The sequence below is a fragment of the Salvelinus sp. IW2-2015 genome, linkage group LG15, assembly GCF_002910315.2.
Source record: "Salvelinus sp. IW2-2015 linkage group LG15, ASM291031v2, whole genome shotgun sequence".
NCBI lineage: Eukaryota > Metazoa > Chordata > Actinopteri > Salmoniformes > Salmonidae > Salvelinus > Salvelinus sp. IW2-2015.
This window is the reverse complement of record NC_036855.1, coordinates 64007851-64035111: the sequence shown is the minus strand read 5'-3', so window position 1 is coordinate 64035111 and position 27261 is coordinate 64007851. Positions and strand designations below refer to the sequence as shown.

The following is a 27261-nucleotide window of genomic DNA, read 5'->3' as shown; positions in this document are numbered from 1 at the left end:
TTTATGGAGTCTGTGTGGGTCTATATGGATATCGTACACTTCCCCCTGGCAGTCCCGCAGGTTTGAAAGCCTCAAACAACAATAGCAACATTGTCCCAACAGGACACCATTGTACCTCAATTGGATCATTTCTCCCCTGGGGGAGCTATAGAGCTGCACTTTTCCCAAAGCATTGACTGTTCCAGCTATACATTTTCTGGGGGGAAAACTGGGAAAACCACTTCACAGGCTCTAGTGTAGCTACTTAAAACCAATTGAAACAACATTCATTTCTTCGGAGTAGATTTTATCAAAATAAATACCTCAGTCTGAGTAGAAAGAATTCTAAAGAAATGCAAGTCATTAATATAGTGCCAGATTAAAGTAACAGCCAAAGAGCCCTGGTCCACTCTGAGACAGGAGAGGTTATCTAACTAACCCACCATGTTAGAGAGCACTAGGCAGAGCACTAACCTCCATTCCTCCACTGGCCTACATGTAAATTAATGTGAGTTTTACTACGACCGCGCTGCCTGTCTCAACAATCCCTTCTTTGTACTCTAGCTCCGCTGGTTTCCACCAGCAACCCGCTACACAACCAGCAGACCGTTGTCACGGCAGCGCCATGTGGACTTGGATTCCGCTCAGCCTGTCACAGCATGCTCCKTGGACAGCAGGGGGAGGAGGGAAGGGYGGGACCCKAYAAACCTATACAGACAGCTCCATCCAATGATTATGGGAGACTTCAACCTAAAGTGCTACTGTTTGGATGAAACCTCAACCACATCTATGTCAGTCATGGAGTAAATATGACTGTGGTTTGAAAAGAGTTTAGCTTTTTGACAGGGGCTATCAGTCATACAAAGCTTGACTTCACAGTTGACTGTCATATTTCTGAGAGACTGGAGGATTGATGAATTAACCAGCCCATGCCTCCAGTCACAGTGTTTAATTAGCTGAGTGCTGGGTGACCGGGCAGGCAGGTGGGCTATGCATTCAACGACTCACCCATAATTACCTTAAAGACACATGGGACAAATGTAGAGAAACCTGTCGCCGTCCAAGATGTCAGTAAATCAAATAAAGCTCTGATGTGGCCGATCCACTGTGAAGTATTGAAGAGCCCACCATTAGGTGAAAATAACAGAAGCCACATCAGCAGAAATGAATAATTCCCCAATGAGGGATAATAAAGAGGCCAAGCACATCACAAGGACAAACTCAACATCTCTCATTGGCTCTTCCAAGACATGAACACACATGTAGTTACTTGGAATCTACAGTTCCGGACCTGGTGTAATTACATGCAACTATACTGCAGTAACTAACTGATTTGATAAACCTTAGGTAAAGTAGCAGTAGAGTGGAACAAAGAGAACACTTTTTCCGTTCTGAACTTGGGAAGAGTGTCAAGTTTGAATTGTGTTGAAACCACAGCCATACTTTATGGGAATTCTAATGTGAGAAGAGGGTTGTAGGACAGTCGGGACTTGGCCTGTCCCTGTCGTCTGTTTGGTTCTCAGAAATCTGCTGTTACCTAACCCACCAATGTTAAAACAGCACAATGACAAAGACACAATGTCCAGCTAGAGCCAGAGAAGAAGACCAAAACAGGATCCTTGCTTCCATCAAGTCATTTCAGCAACAAATAACCAATTGATTTTCCAGCCAGGCTGACATTTGGGCCATCATACATCTCCGGGTTGGCCTGTTGTTCTCTTTTCTCAGAGGCCAGAGAGACGGGCACAATGACTCCCTTCATGCAGCAKACAATCAAAGTGTCAGCTATAACACATTTCTACAATCATTTTCTTTGCCCTTTTAAAAACGCACATGTCTGAATGCCAGCTTCCTGCCTCAGTTGTTTCTATAGTGTTTACATAAGGTGCGTTGAATTGTCTGTGTTACGAGTCCTCCATCTCAGAGCAACACATTTCCAATGCAACATAGGGAGGAAGACAGCGGCACAGACAATCTGAATCTATGATATGATCTTGCACTGGGCTGTTTAGTTGGCAGGTGGGAGGACATGGATATCAGTGCCTTACATACAGGTAGGTGTGTGCTGTGCTGAATGAGTTATACTCCCACGGTCCCACTGGACTGAGTCTGTCTGAGACTACTGAGGAACACAGCAGACTGAGTCTGTCTGAGACTACTGAGGAACACAGCAGACTGAGTCTGTCTAGACTACTGAGGAACACAGCAGACTGAGTCTGTCTGAGTCTACTGAGGAACACACCAGACTGAAGTCTGTCTGAGACTACTGAGGAACACAGCAGACTGAGTCTGTCTGAGACTACTGAGGAACACAGCAGACTGAGTCTGTCTGAGACTACTGAGGAACACAGCAGACTGAGTCTGTCTGAGACTACTGAGGAACACAGCAGCACGACAGACTGAGTCTGTCTAGACTACTGAGGAACACAGCAGACTGAGTCTGTCTGAGACTACTGAGGAACACACCAGACTGAGTCTGTCTGAGACTACTGAGGAACACAGCAGACTGAGTCTGTCTGAGACTACTGAGGAACACACCAGACTGAGTCTGTCTGAGAACTGAGGAACACACCAGACTGAGTCTGTCTGAGACTACTGAGGAACACAGCAGACTGAGTCTGTCTGAGACTACTGAGGAACACAGCAGACTGAGTCTGTCTGAGACTACTGAGGAACACACCAGACTGAGTCTGTCTGAGACTACTGAGGAACACAGCAGACTGAGTCTGTTGAGACTACTGAGGAACACACCAGACTGAGTCTGTCTGAGACTACTGAGGAACACACCAGACTGAGTCTGTCTGAGACTACTGAGGAACACAGCAGACTTGAATGGGCATCAACCCATCCACACCAGTGTTGCTAAGCACTAGAAAGCATCTGTCTGCTTCCACAGAATACTTTCATTAGTTATCAATTAATTATTACAACTGCTTTGAGTCAGGAGAACTTCATATTCCAATATTAACACAATCGTGTTATACTGAGGCTCATGTTTGTGCTGGTTGCCGCTTGGACCAGACTTTGTTTGCTCCCAATCATATTTCCTACATTCAACAAACTATTCACACAAACAAGAATACAACCATAGCAGTAGAAAGCACTTTATGGCAGGCTCTCTGACTGGGGCAAGTGAGGCAAACTAAAAGGGGCATGACTGTGGACAGAGTTGCCAGTGTTTTCCACAAGTACATACAGTAGCCAGACAAATAGAAAAAGTAGCCAGCTAGGCGCTCAACATTTTTTGCCGTAAGAGCTCTATTTTGGTGTCCTCTGTTACATGATTCCATTTGAAATACACAGGAAAATGATTAAACACTTTGAGTTTACCTCCCTGATTATAAAAATGATTTGTGGTATTGTGTAGAAAGACATGACTTTACAATTTAAATGATTGAAAATGTATGAATTCAGTGTATTGTTAGCTGTTTTGGTGATTGTCTAGGTCTAAGCCTATATGACCAGGACTATTTTCTAAGTAAGAGAACATTAAACCTTTAACATTTAACCTGTCTCCTCTTGAGATTAAAGTCTTATTTACAGTTTTACTGCAATATATGCCATAATAATGTTCTTCAAATTATATAATTTCATTAAAACAAAAATAGAGTAAATAAATTCAAGGTTTTGTTTGTCTAGGTTTTGGTTTTTCACAATTTTTTTAGGTTCTCTCTCAAAATAACACTTTTTTAATAAATAAATACATTGGAGGTTCTAAGTCCACAACAATGTTTAAACCACATCGTGAGACCACTTTGAGGTCTGGGAAAAAACMGAGACATTTACATTTTTGGGTGTAGTTACCCTTTAATTAAAGTGTGTACCAAGCAAGAGGTTGCTGTTTAGCTGTGTTTTGTAGCACATGTGATGAGTTTGCAAAACAAATACCCACTGGATTGATGAAAATAATCATGATATCATTCTGCCAGGTAAGAATGTGCTACTTTGTAGTTAACATTTAATGTTTTTTGGGAAAGCCTTTCCATCTACCAGAAGACTGTTTTCATTAGCATCATTGCTAATGGCTAGACTCACGCAATGCACACACACAGACAGGGGCAAGCATGTGTAACGGATGTGAAATGGCTAGCTAGTTAGCGGTAGTGCGCGCTAATAGCCTTTCAATCGGTGACGTCACTTGCTCTGAGACCTTGAAGTAGTGGTTCCCCTTGCTCTGCAAGGGCCGTGGCTTTTGTGGAGCGATGGGTAACGATGCTTCGTGGGTGACTGTTGTTGATGTGTGCAGAGGGTCCCTGGTTCGCGCCCGGGGCGAGGGGACGGACGAAATTTATACTGTTACACATGGCATACCAGTATTTGGGGAGTTTCTCCCATTCTTCTCTGCAGATCATCTCAAGCTCTGTCAGGTTGGATGGGGAGTGTCGCTGTACAGCCATTTTCAGGTCTCTCCAGAGATGTTAGATCGGGTTCAAGTCCGGGCTCTGGCTGAGCCACTCAAGGACATTCAGAGATTTGGGTCACTCTTGCATTGTCTTGGCTGTGTGCTTAGGGTTGTTGTCCTGTTGAAAGGTGAACTTAGTCTGAGGTTCTGAACGCTCAGGAGCAGGTCTCTCTGTACTTTGCTCTGTTCATCTTTCCCTCAATGCTGACTAGTCTCCCAGTCCCTGCCGCTGAAAAATACCCACAGCATGATGCTGCCACCACCATGCTTCACCGTAGGGATGGTGCCAGGTTTCCTCCAGATGTGGCGCTTGGCATTCAGGCCAAAGAGTTCAATCTTGGTTTCATCAGACCAGAGAATCTTGTTTCTCATGGTCTGAGAGTCCTTTAGGTGCCTTTTCTCAAACTCTAAGCGGTCTGTCATTTGCCTTTTACTGAGGAGTGGCTTCTGTCTGGCCACTCTACCATAAAGGCCTGATTGGTGGAGTGCTGCAGAGATGATTGTCCTTCTGGAAGGTTCTCCCATCACCAAAGAGGAACTCTGGTGCTCTGTCAGAGTGAACATTGGGTTCTTGGTCACCTCCCTTACCAAGGCCCTTCTCCCTCGATTGCTCAGTTTGGCCTTGCGGACAGCTCTAGGAAGAGTCTTGGTGGTTCTAAACATTTTCCATTTAAGAATGAGGAAGGCCATTGTTCTTGGGATCTTCCATGATGCAGAAATATTTTGGTACGCTTCGCCAGATCTGTGCCTCGACACAGTCCTGTCTCGGAGATCTATGGACAATGATTTCGAACTCATGGCTTGGTTTTTGCTCTGAGATGCACTGTCAACTGTGGGACTTTATATAGACAAGTGTGTGCCTTTCCAAATCAAGTCCAATCAATTGAATTTACCACAGGTGGACTCCAATCAAGTTGTAGAAACAACTCAAGGATGATCAATGGAAACAGGATGCACCTGAGCTCAATTTCGAGTCTCATAGCAAATGGTATGAATACTTATGTAAATCCGATATCTGTTTTTTATTCTTAATAAATTAGCAAACATTTCTAAAAACCTGTTTTCGCTTTGCCATTGGAGTATTGTGAGTAGATTTATGAGGGCTGTAATGTAACAAATTGTGAAAAAGGGGAAGGGGTCTGAATACTTGCAAATTCATGAGCATCATGCTCTCTTCCCTCTGTGTAAAGAAATGTGACTGCAACCAGATATCTTTATATAATGACGAGATGCTCATGTCTCCGCCCTAACAATGGGAGTAGTTGTCCCAAAGGCGGGAAGGCAGGCGACAAGCTTAGGTCCAWAATAAGTCCATAGACATGCAGTGGGCTTGTTTTGGACAGATTTTGGCGACATTGAAACCTCTCCCTTCGCTACTTCCTCTCTGCTACGTTTCCCTGTTATTGCTTGCTTTCTGACTGACAGGCACCGATCCTATCAATAGATCGCTAGAAGATGCATATTGTTCATTCTAGCGGGAGAGGGCTCGACAGACTAGCGAATTGAAACTGTTAAATGAAAAGTAGCCTAGTTAAAATGAAGTGGAAAATGTGCTAATGGAAAACACTGATTCAAAGACAGTACAGTATGAAGGCTAAAACTGCTTCTCCAATAGAAATCCCCGATCACACTTGTAGGCGATGTCATGGCAACGTTGGCTAGCTAAGCTCATGCGTAGAAACACGTCATCGGCTCTAACAGTCGTTTTGCACCAAACTGTGCATGTGCAGGCGGTCAAATCAAAGGCACTCCTTCGATATAAAGTTTTTGACAAAAAGTTTTTGACAAAAAAGACAATGTGTCAATTTGTCTTATCTACTGAAGACAATGGCTCGAATCTAGGTTGTGCTGTTAGATTTTGAGAAAATTAACAACTAAGAAGAAGTTTTCAGTTATCTCATTGACTTCTCAAACCCCGGCCTGATCTGTTTGGTCTGTTTCACAAGCGCTCCCGGAAGTCCCGCGATGTTGCCCCTCTGGGTTTAGAAACTCTGTGACTGAGTTGCTACCCACAAGAAACCACCCATGGTGGAAGGAGTTCTCCTTCCATTGGTTCACAATGAGGAACCCCTGCTCATGCATTCTCTATGTCTACACTTGCTTTACAGTATCAATCAATCAAATGTATTTATAAAGCCCTTTTCACATTAGCAGATATCACAAAGTGCTGTACAGAAGCCCAGCCTAAAACCCCAAACAGCAAGTAATGCAGATGTATAAGCACGTGGCTAGGAAAAGTAGACTTGTCAGTTGTCATTGTTAGCTTAATTTATCAGTTGGTTTTCAGAGTGGTCTGTTATCTACTCTGTGTGTTTCTCCCTCTTCCAGGGACCCATCTGCTACACACTGGCAGTCACAGCCTACAGAGTTGATTCCCATCAACAACCATGATGTGAAACACTGCAGAAGGAAATACCCAGCTAGATAATGCAAATTGCTCTCTACTGAGTGTCTGGGTAAACAAATAAAATACTGTAGAGAGAGTGAGCGGTTTAATGTTACTTCTACAAATATAGCACAGCCTGTTAGTAGCCAAGAGAAAGGCAAAGACTGACAGAATGCTCTGGTAGATATGGGGGATTGGTTTTTGGGAGCCATAATCCTTTTCTGGATAGAGAAAGTGTGACTTTGGGGATCCTGTTTTCGCTGCCTCAAGACTGTAATCATGCTATACATCTCTGTCACCATATGGTCACAGACACACAAGCCCCTCTCCTGCCCCTTCCCCAGCCACACACACAAACACACACAGCTAATGGAGAGAGTAGAGGTCTTGCGTATTGGAGGGTGTGAGCTGAATTTCAATAGATTTCTTTCAGTCCTGCTTGGCATTGCCCTTTATTTTCTAAATGATGTGGGCAGAAAGCAAGAGTTAATTGGCATGAAACTTCAACATAGAGCATCAATATAGCCTGTCAACCTATTGTGATGTCTGTAATCAAATCACAATCTATTGTGATGCAAAACTGAACCATACATGTTCAAACACTCCATGCAGGCGTATCCGTGGGATAGATGGGAAATTACATCACATCTGAGTGTGTGTGTGTGTGTGTGTGTGTGTGTGTGTGTGTGTGTGTGTGTGTGTGTGTGTGTGTGTCGTAAAGCAGCATCATGTGTGTGTTCAGTCCTCTCTCTCCCTCAAACACAGATGCTCTAAATAGAAAGAAAGTAAATGAAAAGTAGGATATTATCTAGCTACAGATCCTGAAGAAAAGCAAACATGACTTTTCTCCAAACAATATAGCAATAGGTTACGTTGGTCAAACACAATCATATTTTCATTCATCTCACCTTTGGGAAGGTCTGTCAAAATAACAGGAAATGTATTTCAAGGTGCTGGTTTATAATAGGCCTGGCTAATTTCTGTCTGAAACCTAAAGTAAGCATAGACAACTGATGCATACATTAGGCTAAAAGTGTAAAGACAGCAGTCTTTATGATTTGACAAAACTATAGATAAATTACTTATTAAATTATAATAAAATGGTCCAGAAAAATAGCAATTAGTGMTTGGCAATCAGTGGATGCTCCTCAGAGGAAGAAGGGAAGGACCATCCTCCTCACTGAATTTCATAAAAATAAAAATTGTAAAACATTTAAAAAGCTATCCTTTTAAGATAAAACTATACTAAATATAATCACATGTCACCAAATAATTGATTAAAACACATTATTTTGCAAAAAAGCACTCAACAGCACTCTGTAGGGTAGAACCATGCTGTAGCCGGAGGACAGCTAGCTTCCGTCCTCCTTTGGGTACATTGACTTCAATACAAAACCTAGGAGGCTCATGGTTCTCACCCCCTTCCATAAACTTACACAGTAATTATGACAACTTCCGGAGGATGCCCTCCAACCTATCAGAGCTCTTGCAGCATGATCTGACATGTTGTCCACCCAATCAAAGGATCAGAGAATTAATCTAGCTAGTACTGCAGTGCATAAAATGTGGTGAGTAGTTGACTCAAAGAGAGAGAAAGACAGTAGTTGAACAGTTTTGAACAAATTAACTCATTCCAAAATGAAAGAGAAGCAAGAGAGAAATGCAGCTACATAGTTTAGCCTACTGGAACACCCTGCTCTAACAGAGGCATGCTATGTTAGCTAGCTGGCTATGACTTTCCAACACAACACTGGAACTCTTCCAAGTCAAGGTAAGCTTTAGGTTTTACTAATTTATTGCCAGTGGGGCCTGCCGGTGTAACTGCTTAATGACTGTACACTGTAACGCTATTGTATTATTGTAGTGGGTTTACTAACGTGTTAGTTCTATTAGCTATGCTGACTATGACATTACTTTAGCTAATATGGTGACAACTGGGTGAATGGATATGGATGACAGTCATCCAATATGATGTAATAGAAATAAGGCCATGCTCATGAAAACAAAGTCGTCTTAAACGGCACTGACTGCCACTGTTGGCAATGACATTGCAAGATACTGTATCATATAAAGCCTGAATAACCTAACATAGCAGAAATCCCTGACTAAACATTTGCATGAAGCAGTAGTCTATGCTATACAGCATTTGTTATCGTTCAGCCAGTAGCCTAATAACGGTCTCATATGGGGCTAGTCAGGAGCAATAGGCTTCTCTGTGACATTCATAAATGACAAACCAAATCAGCAAACCAGAGCGTTGTGTCCTAGTGCAACATTGTATCCATGAACACCTGGGGAATTTTTATGTGTAACCGTGAGAAAGAAAGTGATGGCTTGCATTGCAACGTCATCATTTCTCAACCCGCTGCAAATGATGCATTTAAAAGACCTCATGCCTTCAAGCGTACTACAGACACAACAATATGCCTACAGCTATGAGCTATTCGAGCTCGAATCGGACGTTAGAGTCACGCACATCCCATACATTAACAACATAAAGCTGCACTCACTTAATGAAGTAGCTGGCCCCCTCGTCCGAGAATCCTTCTTCCCATCCCAGTGGTAAATCTAAAACATGAATACAATGGGCTGCGTGAATCTATACATATCTAGATGTGGTAGGCTAAAGCACAATGTGCACAGCAGTCATGAAATATCGTATTATTAATTCCTGCGCGTACCTGATCGTATCATGTGTCCAGAGTTGACAGGTTCACCCGTACGGGGATGGAGCCAAGTAGTGCTGTGAGTTTTATCACTGAAAGAAACAAGACACCTGTTACTGGACGAGGAGAACGTGAATAACTGCGTAATTAACCCGTTTCATCAGTAAAGCTTAAAGTTAAAACATCACAGTGCATGCTCACTCGATGAAGAAGACCCTGCCATCTCGATAAACTCCATAGGACCAGTGGTCAGGTAGAGTGTCCCGCCCGAGCGGTGCCGCCATGATCCCGGCTTCTTGTTCAAGCTATTTCATTCTCATCTTCCCCTCCGCAGAGTTTTCAGTCCAATGATCACCGCTAGGGCTGCAGACTTTTAAAGGGGAAGACCAAACTTGTAAAAAGTCCTAAAGCCAGCGCGTCTTTGTGCCACTTTTAGCCGACGAAAAGGGGGTGTAGACATACCAAAGCGTGCATGGTTGGCTGTGATTGAATCAAATGTAAAACATGGTTCTCCAATTAATTTCAATCTAGCGCAGTATTGTTATGCATCACAAGGGTGCAGCTACAGTAATTACACATAAGGAATGTGTTGAAAAGATTTCAGCATTAATGCCCTGTTATTTGAGAAGATTAACATTCCCAAACAACAGTCCATCACACGAATTCCAAAACTCAACTGACGATTTTTCCTGCAATAATGACGTCACCTACAGTAGACTAAACTACAAATTATATAGCATTTCCTGATGAATCTAAGATAGCCTTTAAGCCTATGACCTGTGGAACATACAGGTAACTGGCAAAATAAAGACGACACCAACATATAAGTATCTTAATAGGGCGTTGGGCCACCACGAGCAGCCAGAACGGCTTCAATGCGCCTTGGCATAGATGTGTCTGGAACTCTATTGGAGGGATGCGACATTCCATCATTTAGTGTTTTGTTGATGGTGGGGGAAAGCCCTGGTCCAGAATCTCCCATACAGTGCATTCGGAAAGTATTCACACCACTTTACTTTTTCCACAATTTGTTACATTACAGCCTTATTCTACATTGATTAAATAAATCCCCCCCTCTTACCCCCTCATAAATCTACACACAATACTCCATAATGACAAAGCAAAAACAGGTTTTTAGACCTTTTGCTAATTTATTAAGAATCGAAAAACAGAAATATCTTATTTACATAAGTATTCATACCATTTGCTATGATACTCGAAATTGAGCTCATTGATCATCCTTGAGATGTTTCTACAACTTGATTGGAATCCACCTGTGTGAAATGCAATTGATTGGACATGATTTAGAAAGCCACACACCTATCTATGTAAGGTTCTGTGTTTATTTTCTTAGTCAACCTTGTGTTCTGTTTCGTTGTGTTCTTGAACCTAGTCCTGTTTCTTTGTGTTCATGAACGTAGCCCTGTCTTTCATTTTTGTTCATTGATTTCACCTGTGTTAGTTACTCACCTGGTCTCATCAGCTCCTCATTTAGTTCAGTTCATTCTATTTGTGCCTTTGTGAGGTATTGTTCGTTTTGACTCTACTAAGCCTTCCTAGCTTGTTTGTGAGAACCAGTAATAGACTTCAGTCCTAGTTTTGATTCACCTGCCTGTTTGCCAACCTGTGCATGACCATTGCCTGCCTGTGACCACGATTCCTGCCTGCGAAGGCGAAATAAATACCTGCCTCACTCTGCGTGTGAATCTACACCTTTTTCTCCCTGAGTATTCATTACAGTCTATATAAGGTCCCACAGTTGACGGTGCGTGTCAGAGCAAAAACCAAGCCATGAGGTCAAAGGAATTGTCCGTAGAGGTCCGAGACAGGATTGTGTCGAGACAATGGCCTCCATCATTCTTAAATGGAAGAAGTTTGGAACCACCAAGACTCTTCCTAGAGCTGACTGCCCTGTGGAGGGGGGAGAACCTTCCAGAAGGACAACCATCTCTGCAGCACCCCACCAATCAGGCCTCTATGGTAGAGCGGCCAGACAGAAGCCACTTCTTAGTAAAATGCACATGACAGCCCACTTGGAGTTTACCAAAAGGCACCTAAAGACTCTCAGACCATGAGAAACCAGATTCTCTGGTCTGATGAAACCAAGATTGAACTCTTTTGCCTGAATGCCAAGCTTCACGTCTGGAGGAAAACTGGCACCATCGCTACAGTGAAGCATGGTGGTGGCACCATCATGCTGTGGGTATTTTTCAGCGGCAGGGACTGGGAGACTAGTCAGGATCGAGGGAAAGATGAACAGAGCAAAGTACAGAGAGGTGCTTGATGACAACCTTCTCCAGAGTGCTCAGGACCTCAGACTGGGGCAAAGGTTCACCTTACAACAGGACAATGACCCAAAGTACACAGCCAAGACAAGGCAGGAGTGGCTTCAGGACAAGTCTCTGAATGTCCTTGAGTGGCCCAGCCAGAGCCCGGACTTGAATCCGATCGAACATTTCTGGAGAGAGCTGAAAATAGCTGTGCAGCAAAGCTCCCAATCCAACCTGACAGAGCTTGCGAGGATCTGCAGAGAAAAATGTGAGAAACTCCCCAAATACAGGTGTACCAAACTTGTAGCGTCATACCCAAGAAGACTCGAGGCTGTAATCGCTGCCAAAGGTGCTTCAACAAAGTTCTGAGTAAAAGGTCTGAATACTTATGTAAATTAGATATTTCAGAAGAGAAAAAAAAGATTTTATACATTTGCAAACATTTCTCAACCTGTGTTTTCTTTGTCATTATAGGGTATTGTGTGTAGATTGATGGGGGGGGGACTTTTAAATCAATTTTAGAATAAGGCTGTAACGTAACAAAATGTGGGGGAAAATCAAAGGGTCTGAATGCACTGTATGTGGTCAATTGGGTGGAGATCTGGTGACTGAGGAACACTATTCTCCTTTGAGACCCCTTTTTCAAAGTCACTGAGATCTCTTCTTCCAACCATGTGTAGCCAAAATAATGGCCAACTTGACATTTTTTATGCATGACCCTAAGGATGAAGGGATGTTAATTGCTTAATTAACTCAGGAACCACATATGTGTGGAAGCAATGCTTTCAATATACTTTATATCCTTCATTTACTCAAGAGTGTCCTTTATTTTGGCAGTTATATGTAAGGTTATGGAACATTAGTGCCACTTTCATGTGGCAGTCGGAAGTATGAAACTAATTTCTCACTTGCTAATTGGTTGAGCTATACACTTGCCGCCAGGGGTGTCATGCACCCAAAAATCTAAGGGGGCACAATGTAGGTGAGGAAGTCTGGGGTGTGGTCCAGAGTGGGGCTAGGCCCCGCTGTAAGGGGGTGCGTGCTGGTGGTAGGGAAGTCAGGCGCAGGAGATTGAACTTGGTATAAACGGAGCAGTTTAATAAGTGCTCAAAACTCCGAAAACCAAAATATACAATATAATACAAGTGGGTACAAAACCCGTCGCACACCAGAACATAACTTGCACATAGCTTACAAACAAACAATCACCGACAAGACATGAGGGGGGAACAGAGGGTTAAATACACAACATGTAATTGATGGGATTGGAACCAGGTGTGATACAAGAGAAGACAAAACCAAAGGAAAATGAAAAGAGGATTAGCGATGGCTAGAAGGTCGGTGACTTCGACCGCCGAACTCCGCCCGAACAAGGAGAGGGACCAACTTCGGCGGAAGTTGTGACAGTACCCCCACCCCCCTGACGCGCAGCTCCAGCAGTGCGTCGACACCAGCCTCGGGAACGACCCAGAGGGCGAGGCGCAGGGCGATCCGGAAGAAGAAGGTGGAACTCCCGCAGCATAGATGGTTCCAACACGTCCTCAACCGGAACCCAGCTCCTCTCCTCAGGGCCATACCCCTCCCACTCCACGAGATACTGAAGGCCCCTCGCCCGGCGCCTCGAATCCAGTATGGAGCAAACGGAGTACGCCGGGGCCCCCCGATGTCCAGAGGAACATGCAGGAACCTCCTGCACCTCAGACTCCTGGAGCGGACCAGCCACCACCGGCCTGAGGAAAGACACATGGAACGAGGGGTTAATGCGGTAATCGGGGGGAAGCTGTAACCTATAACATACCTCGTTCACTCTCCTCAGGACTTTAAATGGCCCCACAAACCACGGACCCAGCTTCCAGCAGGGCAGGGGGATGGGGCAGGTTTCGGGTTGAGCCAGACCCGGTCCCCCGGTGCAAACATCGGGGTCTCACTGCGGTGGCGATCTGCATTACTCTTCTGGCGCGTCACGGTCTGCTGAAAGTGGACACGGACAGCTTCCCATGTTTCCTCCACGCGCCTGAACCAGTCGTCCACCGCAGGAACCTCGGTCTGACCCTGATGCCAAGGCGCCAGAAACCGGCTGGTACCCCAGTACGCACTGGAAGGGAGAGATGTTAGTGGAGGAGTGGCGAAGCGAGTTCTGTGCCATCTCGGCCCAGGGCATGAACTCCGCCCACTCCCCTGGCCGGTCCTGGCAATAGGACCGCAGAAACCTTCCCACATCCTGGTTAACTCTCTCCACCTGCCCATTACTCTCGGGGTGAAAACCTGAAGTAAGGCTGATCGAGACCCCTAGACGTGAACTGGGGACCCCGATCAGACACTATATCCTCAGGCACCCCGTAGTGACGGAAGACGTGTGTAAACAAGGCCTCCGCAGTCTGTAGGGCCGTAGGGAGACCGGGCAGAGGGAGGAGACGACAGGACTTAGAGAAACGATCCACAACGACCAGGATCGCGGTGTTACCCTGTGAGTGGAAGATCAGTAAGAAACTCCACCGACAGGTGCGACCAAGGTCGCTGTGGAACGYGTAAGGGGTGTAGCTTACCTCTGGGCAGGTGCCTAGAAGCCTTACACTGGGCGCACACCGAGCAGGAGGAAACATAAACCCCCACGTTCTTAGCCAAGGTAGGCCACCAGTACCTCCCGCTCAAACAGCGCACTGTCCGACCGATCCCAGGATGACCAGAGGAGGGTGACATGTGGGCCCAATAGATCAACTGGTCACGAACAGCAGACGGGACYTACAGACGCCCAGCGGGACACTGGACGGGAGCGGGCTCTGCACGTAACGCCTGCTCAATGTCCGTGTCCAGCTCCCACACTACCGGCGCCACCAGGTAGGAGGCGGGGAGTATGGAAGTGGGATCCATGGGCCGCTCCTCTGTGTCATACAGCCGGGACAATGCGTCTGCCTTCGCGTTCTGGGAGCCTGGTCTGTAAGAAAGGGTCAACACAAAACAGGTGAACAACATGGCCCACCTTGCCTGGCGAGGGTTCAGTCTCCTCGCCGCCCGGATGTACTCTAGATTGCGGTGGTCAGTCCAGATGAGAAAAGGGTGTCTAGTCACCTCAAGCCAATGTCTCCGCACCTTCAAAGCCTTGACGACAACCAACAACTCCCGGTCCCCCACGTCATAGTTTTGCTCCGCCGGGCTGAGCTTCTTCGAGAAGAAGGCACAGGGGCGGAGCTTCGGTGGCGTACCCGAGCGCTGAGAGAGCACAGCTCCTATCCCAGCCTCGGACGAGTCCACCTCCACTATGAACGCCAAAGAGGGATCCGGATGGGCCAGCACGGGAGCCGAGGTAAACAGTGACTAAAAGCCCTGTCCGCCTCAGCTGTCCACTGCAAGCGCACCGGGCCCCCCTTCAGCAGTGAGGTAATTGGAGCCGCTACCTGACCAAAACCCCGGATAAACCTCCGGTAGTAGTTGGCAAACCCTAAGAACCGCTGCACCTCCTTTACCGTGGTGGGAGTCGGCCAATTACGCACGGCTGCAATGCGATACCCTAGAAAGGAGACGGACTGTTGGAAGAACAGGCATTTCTCAGCCTTGACGTACAGGTCATGCTCCAACAGGCGACCAAGCACTCTGCGCACCAGGGACACATGCTCAGCGTGTGTAGCGGAGTATATCAAAATGTCATCAATATACAATATACAGGAAAATGAAAAGAGGATCAGCGATGGCTAGAAAGTAGGTGACTTCGACCGCCGAACGCCGCCCGAACAAGGAGAGGGACCAACTTCGGCGGAAGTCGTGACACCCGCTACCATAAGTTGGAGAATTTTGCATTTTTCAAACACCTGAAACAGCTTTTTCCTTCTAGAACCATAATCATTATACTTAATTCTATGTAAAAAAAAATGTATGTTTTCTGCATATCTATGCATACCTCTTGAGCTGTCTGTATCCTCCTGACTTGTAGTAAAAAAAAAGAAACACGCTTCTTTGCATCTCTGCTAAAATTTGGGTAAAAGATTGAAAGGAATGTGAGTCTTATTCAGAACAGTTATTGCTTGCTTTTCTAAAGTCTACCAACCTTGCCAGCAGACATGCCAGCTAAGATAGTTAGACAATCTCTAACTTGATAGCCTGAAATGGCTTCTTAGTAGCTAGTTACAGGTTTGGGAGATTGGGAACCTATCTAGGCTAGCTAAAGCCAACTTCATAAAATTGCTAGGTTAGAACTACAGAGAAACAACAGGACAAATCTGATGTGGATGATTCTGCGTGCCGCTTTCAACCAGTTAGCAAGTAGTACATTTCCGAGTTTCCTAGTTACAACTAGCACGTGAATGCGACATGCGCTACCATTCAAAAGTTTGGGGTCACTTAGAAATGTCCTTGTTTTCTAAAGAAAAGCACATTTTTTTGTCCATTAAAATAACATCAACTTGATCAGAAATACAGTGTAGACATTGTTAATATTGTAAATGAATATTGTAGCTTTTTTTTATGGAATATCTACATAGGCGTACAGAGGCCCATTATCAGAAACCATCATTCCTGTGTTCCAATGGCACGTTGTGTAAGCAAATCCAAGTTTATCATTTTAAAAGGCTAATTGATCATTAGAAAACCCTTTTGCAATTATGTTAGCACAGCTGAAAACTGTTGTCCTGATTAAAGAATCAATAAAACTGGCCTTCTAGTTGAGTTTCTAGAGCATCAGCATTTGTGGGTTCGATTACAGGCTCAAAATGGCCAGAAACAAATAACTCTCTGAAACTCGTCAGTCTATTCCTGTTCTGAGAAATGAAGGCTATTCAATGCGAGAAATTGTCAAGAAACTGATGATCTCGTACAACGCTGTGTCCTACTCCCTTCACAGAACAGCGCAAACTGGCTCCAACCAGAATAGAAAGAGGAGTGGGAGGCCCCGGTGCACAACTGAGCAAGAGGACAAGTACATTAGAGTGTCTAGTTTGAGAAACTGACGCCTCACAAGTCCTCACTTGGCAGCTTCATTAAATAGTACCCGCTAAACACCAGTCTCAACGTCAACAGTGAAGAGGCTACTCTGGGAAGCTGGCCTTCTAGGCATGGTTGCAAAGAAAAAGCCATATCTTAGACTGGCCAATAAAAAAAAAAGATTAAGATGGGCAAAAGAACACAGACACTGGACAGAGGAACTCTGCCTAGAGGGCTGTATTGCAATCGTCTCTGATGGGTGGTCGAATGTTCGTGGGCAAGGAATAATTAACTACATCATCTTCACCCCTCAACCAGTATTCAACAAGAGCACAGACACAAGGGACAACAGACACACCGGTCTCTACATTGCAGATGAGCTGAAGGCAGTCATCAATGACCTTGGACCAAAGAAGGTATTTGCACTGGTGACAGGCAATGCAATCACATCACACCCATTGGCTGTGCTGCTCATGCATTGAATCTGCTTCTTAAGGACATCATGGCACTGAAAACAATGGATACACTCTACAAGAGAGCCAAGGAAATGGTTAGGTATGTGAAGGGTCATCAAGTTGTAGCAGCAATCTACACTGGCTTGCGAAATTATTCACCTCCTTGGCATTTTTCCTATTTTGTTGCCTTACAACCTGGAATTAAAATGGATTTTTGGGGGGTTTGTATCATTTGATTTGCACAACATGCCTACCACTTTGAAGATGCAAAATATTTTTTATTGTGAAACAAACAAGAAATAAGAGAAGAAAAAAAACTTGAGCATGCATAACTATTCACCACCCCAAAAGTCAATACTTTGTAGAGCCACCTTTTGCAGCAATTACAGCTGCAAGTCTCATGGGGTATGTCTCTATAAGCTTGGCACATCTAGCCACTGGGATTTTTGCCCATTCTTCAAGTAAAAACTGCTCCAGTTCCTTCAAGTTGGATGGGTTCCTGCTTGTGTACAGCAATCTTTAAGTCATACCACAGATTCTCAATTGGATTGAGGTCTGGGCTTTGACTTGGCCATTCCAAGACATTTACATGTTTCCCCTTAAACCACTCGAGTGTTGCTTTAGCAGTATGCTTAGGGTCCTTGTCCTGCTGGAAGATGAACCTCCGCCCCAGTCTCAAATCTCTGGAAGACTAAAACAGTTTTCCTTCGAGAATTTCCATGTATTTAGCGCCATCCATCATTCCTTAAATTCTGACCAGTTTCCTAGTCCCTGCCGATGAAAAACATCCCCACAGCATGATGCTGCCACCACCATGCTTCACTGTGGGGATGGTGTTCTCGGGTGATGAGAGGTGTTAGATTTGCACCAGACATAGCGTTTTCCTTGATGGCCAAAAAGCTAAATTTTAGTCTCATCTGACCAGAGTACCTTCTTCAATATGTTTGGGGAGTCTCCCACATAATTTTTTTCTGGCCACTCTTCCGTAAAGCCCAGCTCTATGGAGTGTACGGCTTAAAGTGGTCCTTTGGACTTTATTTAACTAATTATGTGATTTCTGAAGGTAATTGGTTGCACCAGTTCAAAAAAGATCTACATTTAAATGGTATTAATATACATTTGCATATATTTCTGTTAATTCCCATATATTCCCGTTAATTCCCATATATTCCCGTTAATTCCCACGTAAAGTTTCTACCTCTGAATATTCCCCAAAATGTGCAACCCTACAGAGAAATCACATGATCAGTATCACATCACTTAATTGATGTGACATCTTAGAGGGGTCAGAACAACTTTCTAACAGGAAGCTCGTGGTAAGATCAGTGACAATTCTTTTTCTCCGCTCATTTTTTTATTTAATTGAAAATTGCATAATTTTTATTTTTCAGGGGGTGCTGCAGCACCCTCAGCAGACCTACTTCCCATAGCTATGGAAACATCTTGAGGATTTCAGAAATGTATCATGTGTTGGGCTAATATGTTGGATAGATGTCGAAAGAGGTTACAGAAAAATTCTCAACAACAAACGAGTGATCAAATTACATCTACATCTGTATAGGCTATGTAACTCTGTATTTCTTTAATGGTAAATATTGCCGGAAAATTCAAAATTGGATACTGACAGAAATGTCTTAAAATATGCCAGCTGGCTGTGCTGTAATGGGACTATTATCCCATGCCTTACATTGTCCTCACACCCCAGATCCAGCAGCTATCAGGTTTCTCTGAGTGAGAGACTTCCCAGTAACAAAAATACACTGACATGGCAGGACCTCTCTCAAGAGCAGGGCAAGTTCACATAAAAAGAAGAAGCAACTGCTCAGGAGGCCATTGTTGTCATCAGAGAAAAGCTATACATAGCCAGCTTTATTGTGTGCTATGGCTGACAATATGTTAAATGGCAGTAAGTGAATTAATGATGCATCTACAATCCAACTCTCTCTCTGTGTGTGTGTAACAATGTGTGTGACAGTGTGTGTGGCATGTACACACAAAGCTGGTTTAGCTGTGGATCTGTCAGCGTCATCTCTCTCACTGCAGCTGCAGGCCTAAAGGACAGAGAGCCTTCCCAACCATGACACATTACAATAATGCTTACACTGCATCAAACGGACCTGCCCAATTTCCTGATGCTGCCCATAAATTTAACTTGAGGTGTGTGAGGCAAAGCTCAAAGTCACAGTACAGAGTACACAGCAGGCTACATCTCCATAAGTAAAGAGGGAAAAGAGCTGTATCACTAGACATCAAAAAAGGAAGACATCGACATATAATGTCTGGCCTCTTTACAATGTCTTTATGACAACCTTTATTTTTACAATAGCCATTTGAATTCACGTATTCCTCATGATTCAGAATGAGTGGATTACATCTCAATAGATATAGTACTGCCATCAGGCCTTTTTTACCAATGCAGTGTTTTATCTAAAAACGTTCTTACTGAACACAGTCTTTTGGCCCAATACATTTTTAAAACGACTAAAAGAAGAGAAATAACTCTCCATATCCTCGTGGGCTTCCTGTTAGGTAAAGGTTATCAATCTCCTTCCTTCCTGGACTAAAACAACCCAGAGTACACTCCCAGGGAGCAGAAAGCATCAAACACCCCACTGCAATATAAATATTTGATCACTGAATCCCTATGGAGGAGGCTTTGCTGGCCTGTCCCCCATTGGTTTGATGTACTGTTCCTCTGGAATGATGGTGTGAAATCAAACACGCTTCTTCTCCAAACCCATTTGACTACAGATATTATACATCAAACAAGCTCTTTTTGAAAACCTGCCTTGATGATCACTGCTTTGCGTGATATATTGTTGTCTCTACCTTCTGGCCTTTGTGCTGTTGTCTGTGCCCAATAATGTTTGTACCATGTTTTGTGCTGCTACCATGTTGTGCTGCTGCCATGTTGTCATGTGGTGTTGCTGCCATGCTATGTTGTTGTCTTAGGTCTCTCTTTATGTAGTGTTGTGGTGTCTCTCTTGTCGTGATGTGTGTTTTGTCCTATATTTTTATTTTTAATCTCAGCCCCCGTCCCCGCAGGAGGCCTTTTGCCAGGCCGTCATTGTAAATAAGAATTTGTTCTTAACTGACTTGCCTAGTTAAATACATTTTAAATTAAATTAAAGAGTGAAAAAACTAAGTCAGAAGTTGAAGAAAATTATGGAGGCTGGCATATTGAGGTCGTGGGGGGGGGGATCTGTCTTTGTTGACTCTGCAAACAATAGGTGAAGTTAGGTGAGCCAAATATCATGCTATTGTTTATTTTATTGTATCAGTATAACACACACAAATAAGCTTTTGAAAATAACTTTTGTAAATTTCAATGGAACATAAAGAATAACTTATTGCTGCAGATGAGTGACAGGAACTCTCAGAGTGGTGATGTTATACCGTGTTCACATGCTAATCGGAACTAGGAAACTCTGAAATGTCCGACTTGCTAAGTGGTTGAATGTGGCACGTGTATAACTACAACCAGTTAGCAAGTTGGATATTTCTGTGTTTCCTACATCCCTCTAGCACGTGAACGCTGCATTAGGCATTCAGAGCAAGGCTGCTGAGGGAGAAGGCCAGCACTGAGAGGTTGACAGCTCGCTGATCCCATGGGATCACAGTTATAGAGTCCTTGGACAACTCTCCTGACACTCTGCCTTTCTCATTCCACTGAATCCCTCTGCAGCAACTCAGTCCTGGAGACACCCCACAAACTCTGAAAAACTGTATCTGCAAGTAGCAGTCTGAGGGGGGGGGGGAACATGACCATTTTAACTGGGATCAGTCGCTGCACTGCACTAAGTCGTCTACACTGGGGTGGTGTGCATTTACCGAAAGCATTTCAGACAGAGAAAAATTCTCCAAACCATGAACCCTGGGGCAGAGGGGGACATAACACTGCAGTCCCCAGTCAACCTTTCTCCACTATTCTCTCTCTCCCTCTAACACACACGGTAGTGATGCACAGTCCTGCGCAGCTATGCAGTATAGGCGCTGCTGCTGATTCCTGCCTCTCCACTGCCAGAGGCTRACAATGCAGCAAGGTGACTCAATGTTATCGTCCTCTCCTAGGAGGCAGCAGCTCCGGCTGAATCAGTGCTAGCTGAAGGGGCTCTGCAGCAAATGCAATAAAGATCTTACAGGCAATCTGATATATCACACCAAGATGGCATTTCACTCCTCYGGCACTAAAACCATGCCCCTGTCCAACACAGATACTGATACACCAATATATACTGAAACAAAATCAATACAATGTGTGACACCTTCATTACCTGTTATTCTTTTAGCCAAATAAAGCTAGCCTAAMTAATGTATGTTAAATCTACAGAAAAAAAGATCACAGAACAGCTCACCCCTTAATAATGCTTCTATTTATAGGCTACTGCTTTCAAGAAACTTTAGGAACCATATTGGTAATATGATCTTAGACAATAATGTTTTCTTTGATTACTGATAGCCAAAATGTACAGACATCTAAACCAGAGGCTATCAAATATTTCCAATGATTAATGATGAATTAAAGACAAATATCTTTTGAAGTCACATAAGCAGAGACTAGTCTAATCATATAAATAATACCTAGGGTGGGGCAACTCATGACATAGAATAAAAGTTGAAGGTGAMGTTGAAGTGAATCATCTTCTGGCAGGTGTATGGTTCCATCTGGATGAAGAGTAAGTACAGCTTCCAGGTCCTGCACCCGGTCTCCCCAGAGGGGCCAAGTGAGCAGGACTGCTGGGTGAGAGATTAGGCTCCATTAATCAGAATGCAGCTTCCCGGCAGTCTTAAAGATTGTGGGTTTACGAGACTGCTAGTTAAGAGTAGTCTTTGTGGCCTGTGGTGTCAGCCACTTTTACTTAATATCAGAACCACCATCCCATGATAAATGTACCAGTTGCACATGCAAAAACATGTCTGCTGAATTCAACTGCTTCACAAACATGTACCACCAAAAGGAGTAACTTCAGGCGTTTAGCCTTTAAGGGCATAACTTTGGTTCAGTCAGTGTAATTTAACAGTTAAATGCTGCTCTCTTGTGGTAAAATGGTGCGTTATGACTGATCACTTCACTACAGTAGTATTTTTCCATCATTAAGCCATCAATACAGTAATTTAGCCTGTAAATGCCACAGAACAAAGGSTTCTCATTGATTGCATGTGGAGGCCCAGTCTGTTAGATCATGTCTCCACCTTTTTTCCCCCTGCTGCGAGTCATAGCTGAGAGGAAGCCTGGAGAGCACAGCAGTTTCTACACCAGGTTGCCTAGGAACCAGAGCCTCTCCATCTAATTATTTAAAAAACACATTTAACAAGGTAACAATGAATCTACACTTAATTTTTTTATTTCACCTTTATTTAACCAGGTAGGCCAGTTGAGAACAAGCTCTCATTTACAACTGCGACCTGGCCAAGATAAAGCAAAGCAGTGCGACAAAAAAAACAACACAGAGTTACACATGGGATAAACAAACGTACAGTCAATAACACAATAGAAAATATGTATACAGTGTGTGCAAATGAAGTAAGGCAATAAATAGGCCAATAGTGGCGAAGTAATTACAATTTAGCAATTTACACTGGAGTGACATATACAGATGAGGATGTGCAAGTAGAAATACTGGTGTGCAAAAGAGCAGAAAAACAAAAATGGTCATGAGGCAGGTAGTTGGTTGGATGGGCTATTTACAGATGGGCTGTGTACAGCTGCAGCYATCGGGTAAATTGCTCTGACAGCTGACGCTTAAAGTTAGTGAGGGAGATATGTCTCCAACGTCAGTGATTTTTGCAATTCGTTCCAGTCATTGGCAGCAGAGAACTGGAAGGAAAGGCGGCCAAATTAGGTGTTGGCTTTGGGAATGACCATTGAAATATACCTGCTGGAGCGCGTGCTACAGATGGGTGCTGCTATGGTGACCAGTGAGCTAAGGCTGGGCTTTACCTAGCAAAGACTTATAGATGACCCGGAGCCAGTGGGTTTTGCGACGAATATGTAGCCAGCCAACGAGAGCATACAGGTCGCAGTGGTGGGTAGTATATGGGGCTTTGGTGACAAAGCGGATGGCACTGTGATAGACTACACCCAATTTGCTGAGTAGAGTGTTGGAGACTATTTTGTAAATGACATCACCGAAGTCAAGGATCGGCAGGATAGTCAGTTTTACGAGGGTATGTTTGGCAGCATGAGTGAAGGATGCTTTGTTGCGAAATAGGAAGCCGATTCTAGATTTAACTTTGGATTGGAGATGCTTAATGTGAGTCTGTAAGGAGTTTAGTCTATCCAGACACCTTGGTATTTATAGTTGTCCACATATAAATCAGAACCGTCCAGAGTAGTGATGCTAGTCGGGTGCGGGCAGTGATCGGTTGAAGAGAATGTATTTCGTTTTACTAGCATTTAAGAGCAGGAGGCCACGGAATGAGTGTGGTATGGCATTGAAGCTCGTTTGGACACTTAAGTGTTTGAATAATAGAAATTACTTCGAAAAAAACATTCAATACAATTGGTTAGCCATCATTAGCAATAAGGCATTTTCAAAATACACTGAACAAAAATGCTACAATTTCAAAGACCTAACAGTGTAGGCCCTAACTATGGATTTGACATGACCAGGTAGGGGAATAGCGATGGGCTAGCCAATGAGGATTAGTTTCTTCCCACAAAAGCACTTTATTATAGACAAAAATACTCAGTCCTGCAGGTGAAGCAGCCAGATGTGAAGGTCTTGGGCTGGCGTGGTTACACATGGCCTGAGATTGCGAGGCCAGTTGGCTGTACTGCCAAACTCTCTCAAACGACATTGGAGGCAGCCTATGGTAATGAAATTAACATTCAATTCACTGGCAACAGCCCCCAGCCATAAGACCCCTGAACAGGTAACCAAATGGCTACCCGGACTTCTTGCACCGTGTGCCCCTGACCCAACCTCTCATTTACACTGCTGCTACTCGGTTTATCATATGCATAGTCACTAACTATACATTCATGTACATACTACCTCAATTGGCCCGACCAACTAGTGCTCCCGCACATTGGCTAACTGGGCTATCTGCATTGTGTCCCGCCACCCCCTATTTGACACTACTGCTACTCGGTTTGTCATATGCATAGTCACTTTAACCATATCTACATGTACATACTAACTCAATCAGCCCAACTAACCGGTGTCTGTATGTAGCCTCACTACTGTATATAGCCCCGCTGTTATTTCACTGTCTTTTTTGCACTATTGGTTAGAGCCTGCAAGTAAACATTTCACTGTAAGGTCTGTTGTATTCAGCGCAAGTGAAAAAAAAAACTTTGATTTGATGGACAACCCTGCAGTAAGCATGCCAGTTGTACACTCCCTCAAATTGTAACATGTGTGGCATTGTGTTGTGACAAAACTGAACATTTTAGTGGCCTTTTGTCCCCGGCACAAGGTGCACCTGTGTAATGATCATGCTGTTTCATCAGCTTCTTGATTGGCCACACCTGTCAGGTGGATGGATTATCATGGGAAAGCAGAAATGCTCACTAACAGGGATGAAACCAAACTTTAAAGAAAAACCTTTAATGCATATGGAACATTTGAGATTTTCTTTTATTTCAACTCATAAAACATGGGACCAACACTTTAAATGTTGCGTTTATATTTTTCAGTATAAGTACCATCATGTGTACTTTCGCCAACCTTTAGACCCCCTCCGCTGAAACAAAACACAGCAGACAAGATCTTTCCAAATTGATATTTATTTGTGAAAGACTCCTTACGCCACCAGAGCAGAAGCAGTAGAGGATTCGCTGTAAATTAAGAAGGAAAAGGGATTAGTAAAGGAAAGCTGTGTAATCAACTAAAGTTGAACATCACCAACTCTGACTAACAATAGAAGCAGTCGTATGGTTGATGATCAGGTCTTAAGTCAATACGTGTGTTGGTATACATTTTCAGCCTGCGGGAGACTGATAATTATCCAGTTAGAGTAATGCCTCTGGCAGTTGGTAACAATTAAATAGAACCAGTGTCAGGGAGATGTATGAAGGGGACTGGCAGGTTGGCACAGAACAGCCATTCTGCTAATTTACCTCCAAGGTTTTATCTAGCACATAAGAAATATCTCAGCTCTTACAAGGGAAGAACAGGACAATGAAATGTGCCATTTACTGAACTAACAAACTGAAAAAATGAAAAGAGTAGGTACTATGCCTTCATGCTGGCTTGATCTCCCTAAGGCCAATAAAGCAGCGAAGAGTTAATACATACTACTTCCAGTTGGGAGCAAGAACTCTCTTGGTCTTGTAGTAACGAGCCAATCTGTGGATTCTGCTTTCAGTGAGAATCAGACGGAACTTGGCATCCTTGTCCTGCAAGAAAAAAGTTGAGTTAAAAAGCCTTTCCACATAGTCAAAAATCTCAGACAGTCAATGGCAAAGGCGGGTATTACAATTGAGTTAAATTGTGCACTACATGGTTTGCCTGCCCAGTCATGGCCCAGCGGCTCTGGGAAGACATAGGAATATGCAGGATGCCATCCCTACCAGCCCAAAGGCTGGGAACAGGCTTGCTGTACAATGTTGTGGCACGGGACTGTACATCATGGCACTGTACAGTGCTACGCTCCTATAAGCCAATTGGACAGAGCAATGCAAGAGCAACCTTACCAGATGTCCACATTGAGCATCAGTCAATTCATTTTTACAGCAGGGCTTTAATTTAGTTGGATTTTCAACCTAGTTACGCTTGAGAATCCTGGTGGTTTAACAGTCTCCTCCCTCCCTGGAAGTTAACTCGAGACAAACATTTAAAGGCCCTGTTACCTTTCGGTTCCTCTCCAGATGCTTCCTTATAGCAACAGCCTTCTTGATGAGGTGGTACAGATCCTCGGGCAGGTCAGGGGCCAGGCCCTTGGACTTGAGGATCCTCAGGATCTTGTTTCCAGTGACAAAGCGCACCTGAGCAACACCATGAGAGTCCCTAAGGATCACACCTGTAGAGAGAATAGTAGTATCAGCCTTTTCTAACTTCAGTCTCTTGGTATTTTCCCCTCTGTGGTTTGTACTTTGTGTGGTGGTCAACCAAACCCGAAATGGTTTCATTGTAGAAAAATAGACAATGCGTTCAACTTTTTTTCTAAAAAGTATGGCGAGGAAGATAAAATGTGAGTATAATATGCATAGGACAACACTGGGTAAATCTGGAATGATAATGTTGAACCTTGAATTCACTTTCAACGGCACAGCAGCTCCAGAGAAAGGCGACAAGGAACGCATTGATTTTAGCACACCTGACAAGATCATACCATTCATTTGATATGGCCGTTGGGTTAGGGTGCATAAAACATTGCCACTAGATGAACTGAGAAGAGAACCTTATGGAAAGGGCTGGACAGTATACAAATTAACTTATGACTGGGGGCAGTATTGAGTAGCTTGGATGAATAAGGTTCCCAGAGTAAACTGCCTGCTCCTCAGGCCCAGAAGCTAAGATGGGCATATTATTAGTATATTTGGATAGTTTTAGAAACATCAGTGTTTTCTGTTTGAATGATGTCTGTGAGTATAACAGAACTCATATGGCAGGCAAAAACATGAGAAAAAAATCCAACCAGGAAGTGGGAAATCTGAGGTTTGTAGGTTTTCAACTCATCACCTGTCGAATATACAGTGGGATATTGGTCATATTGCACTTCCTACGGCTTCCACTAGATGTCAACAGTCTTTAGAACCTTGTTTGATGCTTCTACTGTGAAGGAGGGGGGGGGCTCCGAGTCATGGGTCTGGCAGAGTGCCATGAGCTGACCAGGCGTGTTCACGTGAGACAGTTAGCTTGCGTTCCATTGCATTTCTGAAGACAAAGGAATTCTCCGGTGGAACATTATTGAAGATTTGTTTAAAAAATCCTAAAGATTGATTCTATACTTCGTTTGACATGTTTCTACGAACTGTAATATGACTTTGTCTGAACTTTCACATGGACCTGCCTGTGAGTCTGGATTGTGTACTGAACGCACGAACGTAAAGGAGGTATTTGGACATAAATGGACTTTATGGAACAAATCAAACAAAGTTTTTTTTWAATCTGACATAGCGGTTGCATTAAGGAGAGGTTTATCTAAAGTTCCATGTATAATACTTGTATCTTTTATCAATGTTTATTGTGCGTATTTCTGTAAATTGATATGGCTCTGCAAAATCACCAGATGTTTGAGG

The 27261-nt window shown here is 43.9% G+C and overlaps 2 protein-coding genes and 3 non-coding genes across 5 annotated transcripts in view; all 5 read right to left on the bottom strand.

Annotated features, from left to right (window-relative positions):
• LOC111973896 (pleckstrin homology domain-containing family A member 7-like) overlaps positions 1 to 9796 on the bottom strand; it is a 76427-nt gene extending 66631 nt beyond the window's left edge. The window contains exons 1-3 of the mRNA XM_024001344.2: positions 9635 to 9796; positions 9449 to 9525; positions 9278 to 9335 (exon numbers count right to left, since the gene is read on the bottom strand). Coding sequence (XP_023857112.1) covers positions 9278 to 9335; positions 9449 to 9525; positions 9635 to 9717 — 218 coding nt within the window. The 5' untranslated portion in view covers positions 9718 to 9796. The remainder of the gene's footprint in view (positions 1 to 9277; positions 9336 to 9448; positions 9526 to 9634) is intronic.
• A 14990-nt stretch (positions 9797 to 24786) lies between these two features.
• Positions 24787 to 26163, bottom strand: LOC111975035 (small ribosomal subunit protein uS15). The gene is made up of 3 exons (XM_024003186.2): positions 25870 to 26163; positions 25316 to 25416; positions 24787 to 24855 (listed from the first exon to the last, which is right to left on the bottom strand). Exons 1-3 carry the CDS (start codon positions 26146 to 26148, stop codon positions 24822 to 24824), a joined length of 414 nt encoding a protein of 137 aa, XP_023858954.2. The 5' UTR covers positions 26149 to 26163; the 3' UTR covers positions 24787 to 24821.
• Positions 25083 to 25211, bottom strand: LOC111975228 (small nucleolar RNA SNORA19). Its single transcript, XR_002878792.1, has one exon. It is a non-coding gene; the product is annotated as a small nucleolar RNA SNORA19 (small nucleolar RNA).
• LOC111975238 (small nucleolar RNA SNORA73 family) lies at positions 25507 to 25729 on the bottom strand. Its single transcript, XR_002878802.1, has one exon. It is a non-coding gene; the product is annotated as a small nucleolar RNA SNORA73 family (small nucleolar RNA).
• Positions 26164 to 26255: 92 nt separating the features above from the next.
• On the bottom strand, positions 26256 to 26387 carry LOC111975221 (small nucleolar RNA SNORA68). Its single transcript, XR_002878786.1, has one exon. It is a non-coding gene; the product is annotated as a small nucleolar RNA SNORA68 (small nucleolar RNA).
• Positions 26388 to 27261: the final 874 nt, after the last annotated feature.

Bases quoted from the DNA above. Each gene is read 5' to 3' on its own strand.
- LOC111975035 (XM_024003186.2), bottom strand. From the start codon at position 26,148: ATGAAACCATTTCGGGTTTGGTTGACCACCACACAAAGTACAAACCAC. The intron at 25,417-25,869 runs GTAACAGGGCCT...TTTTTCTTGCAG, and splicing joins ATCTGGAGAGGAACCGAAAG to GACAAGGATGCCAAGTTCCG. The intron at 24,856-25,315 runs GTATGTATTAAC...CTTAATTTACAG, and splicing joins CTTGCTCCCAACTGGAAGTA to CGAATCCTCTACTGCTTCTG.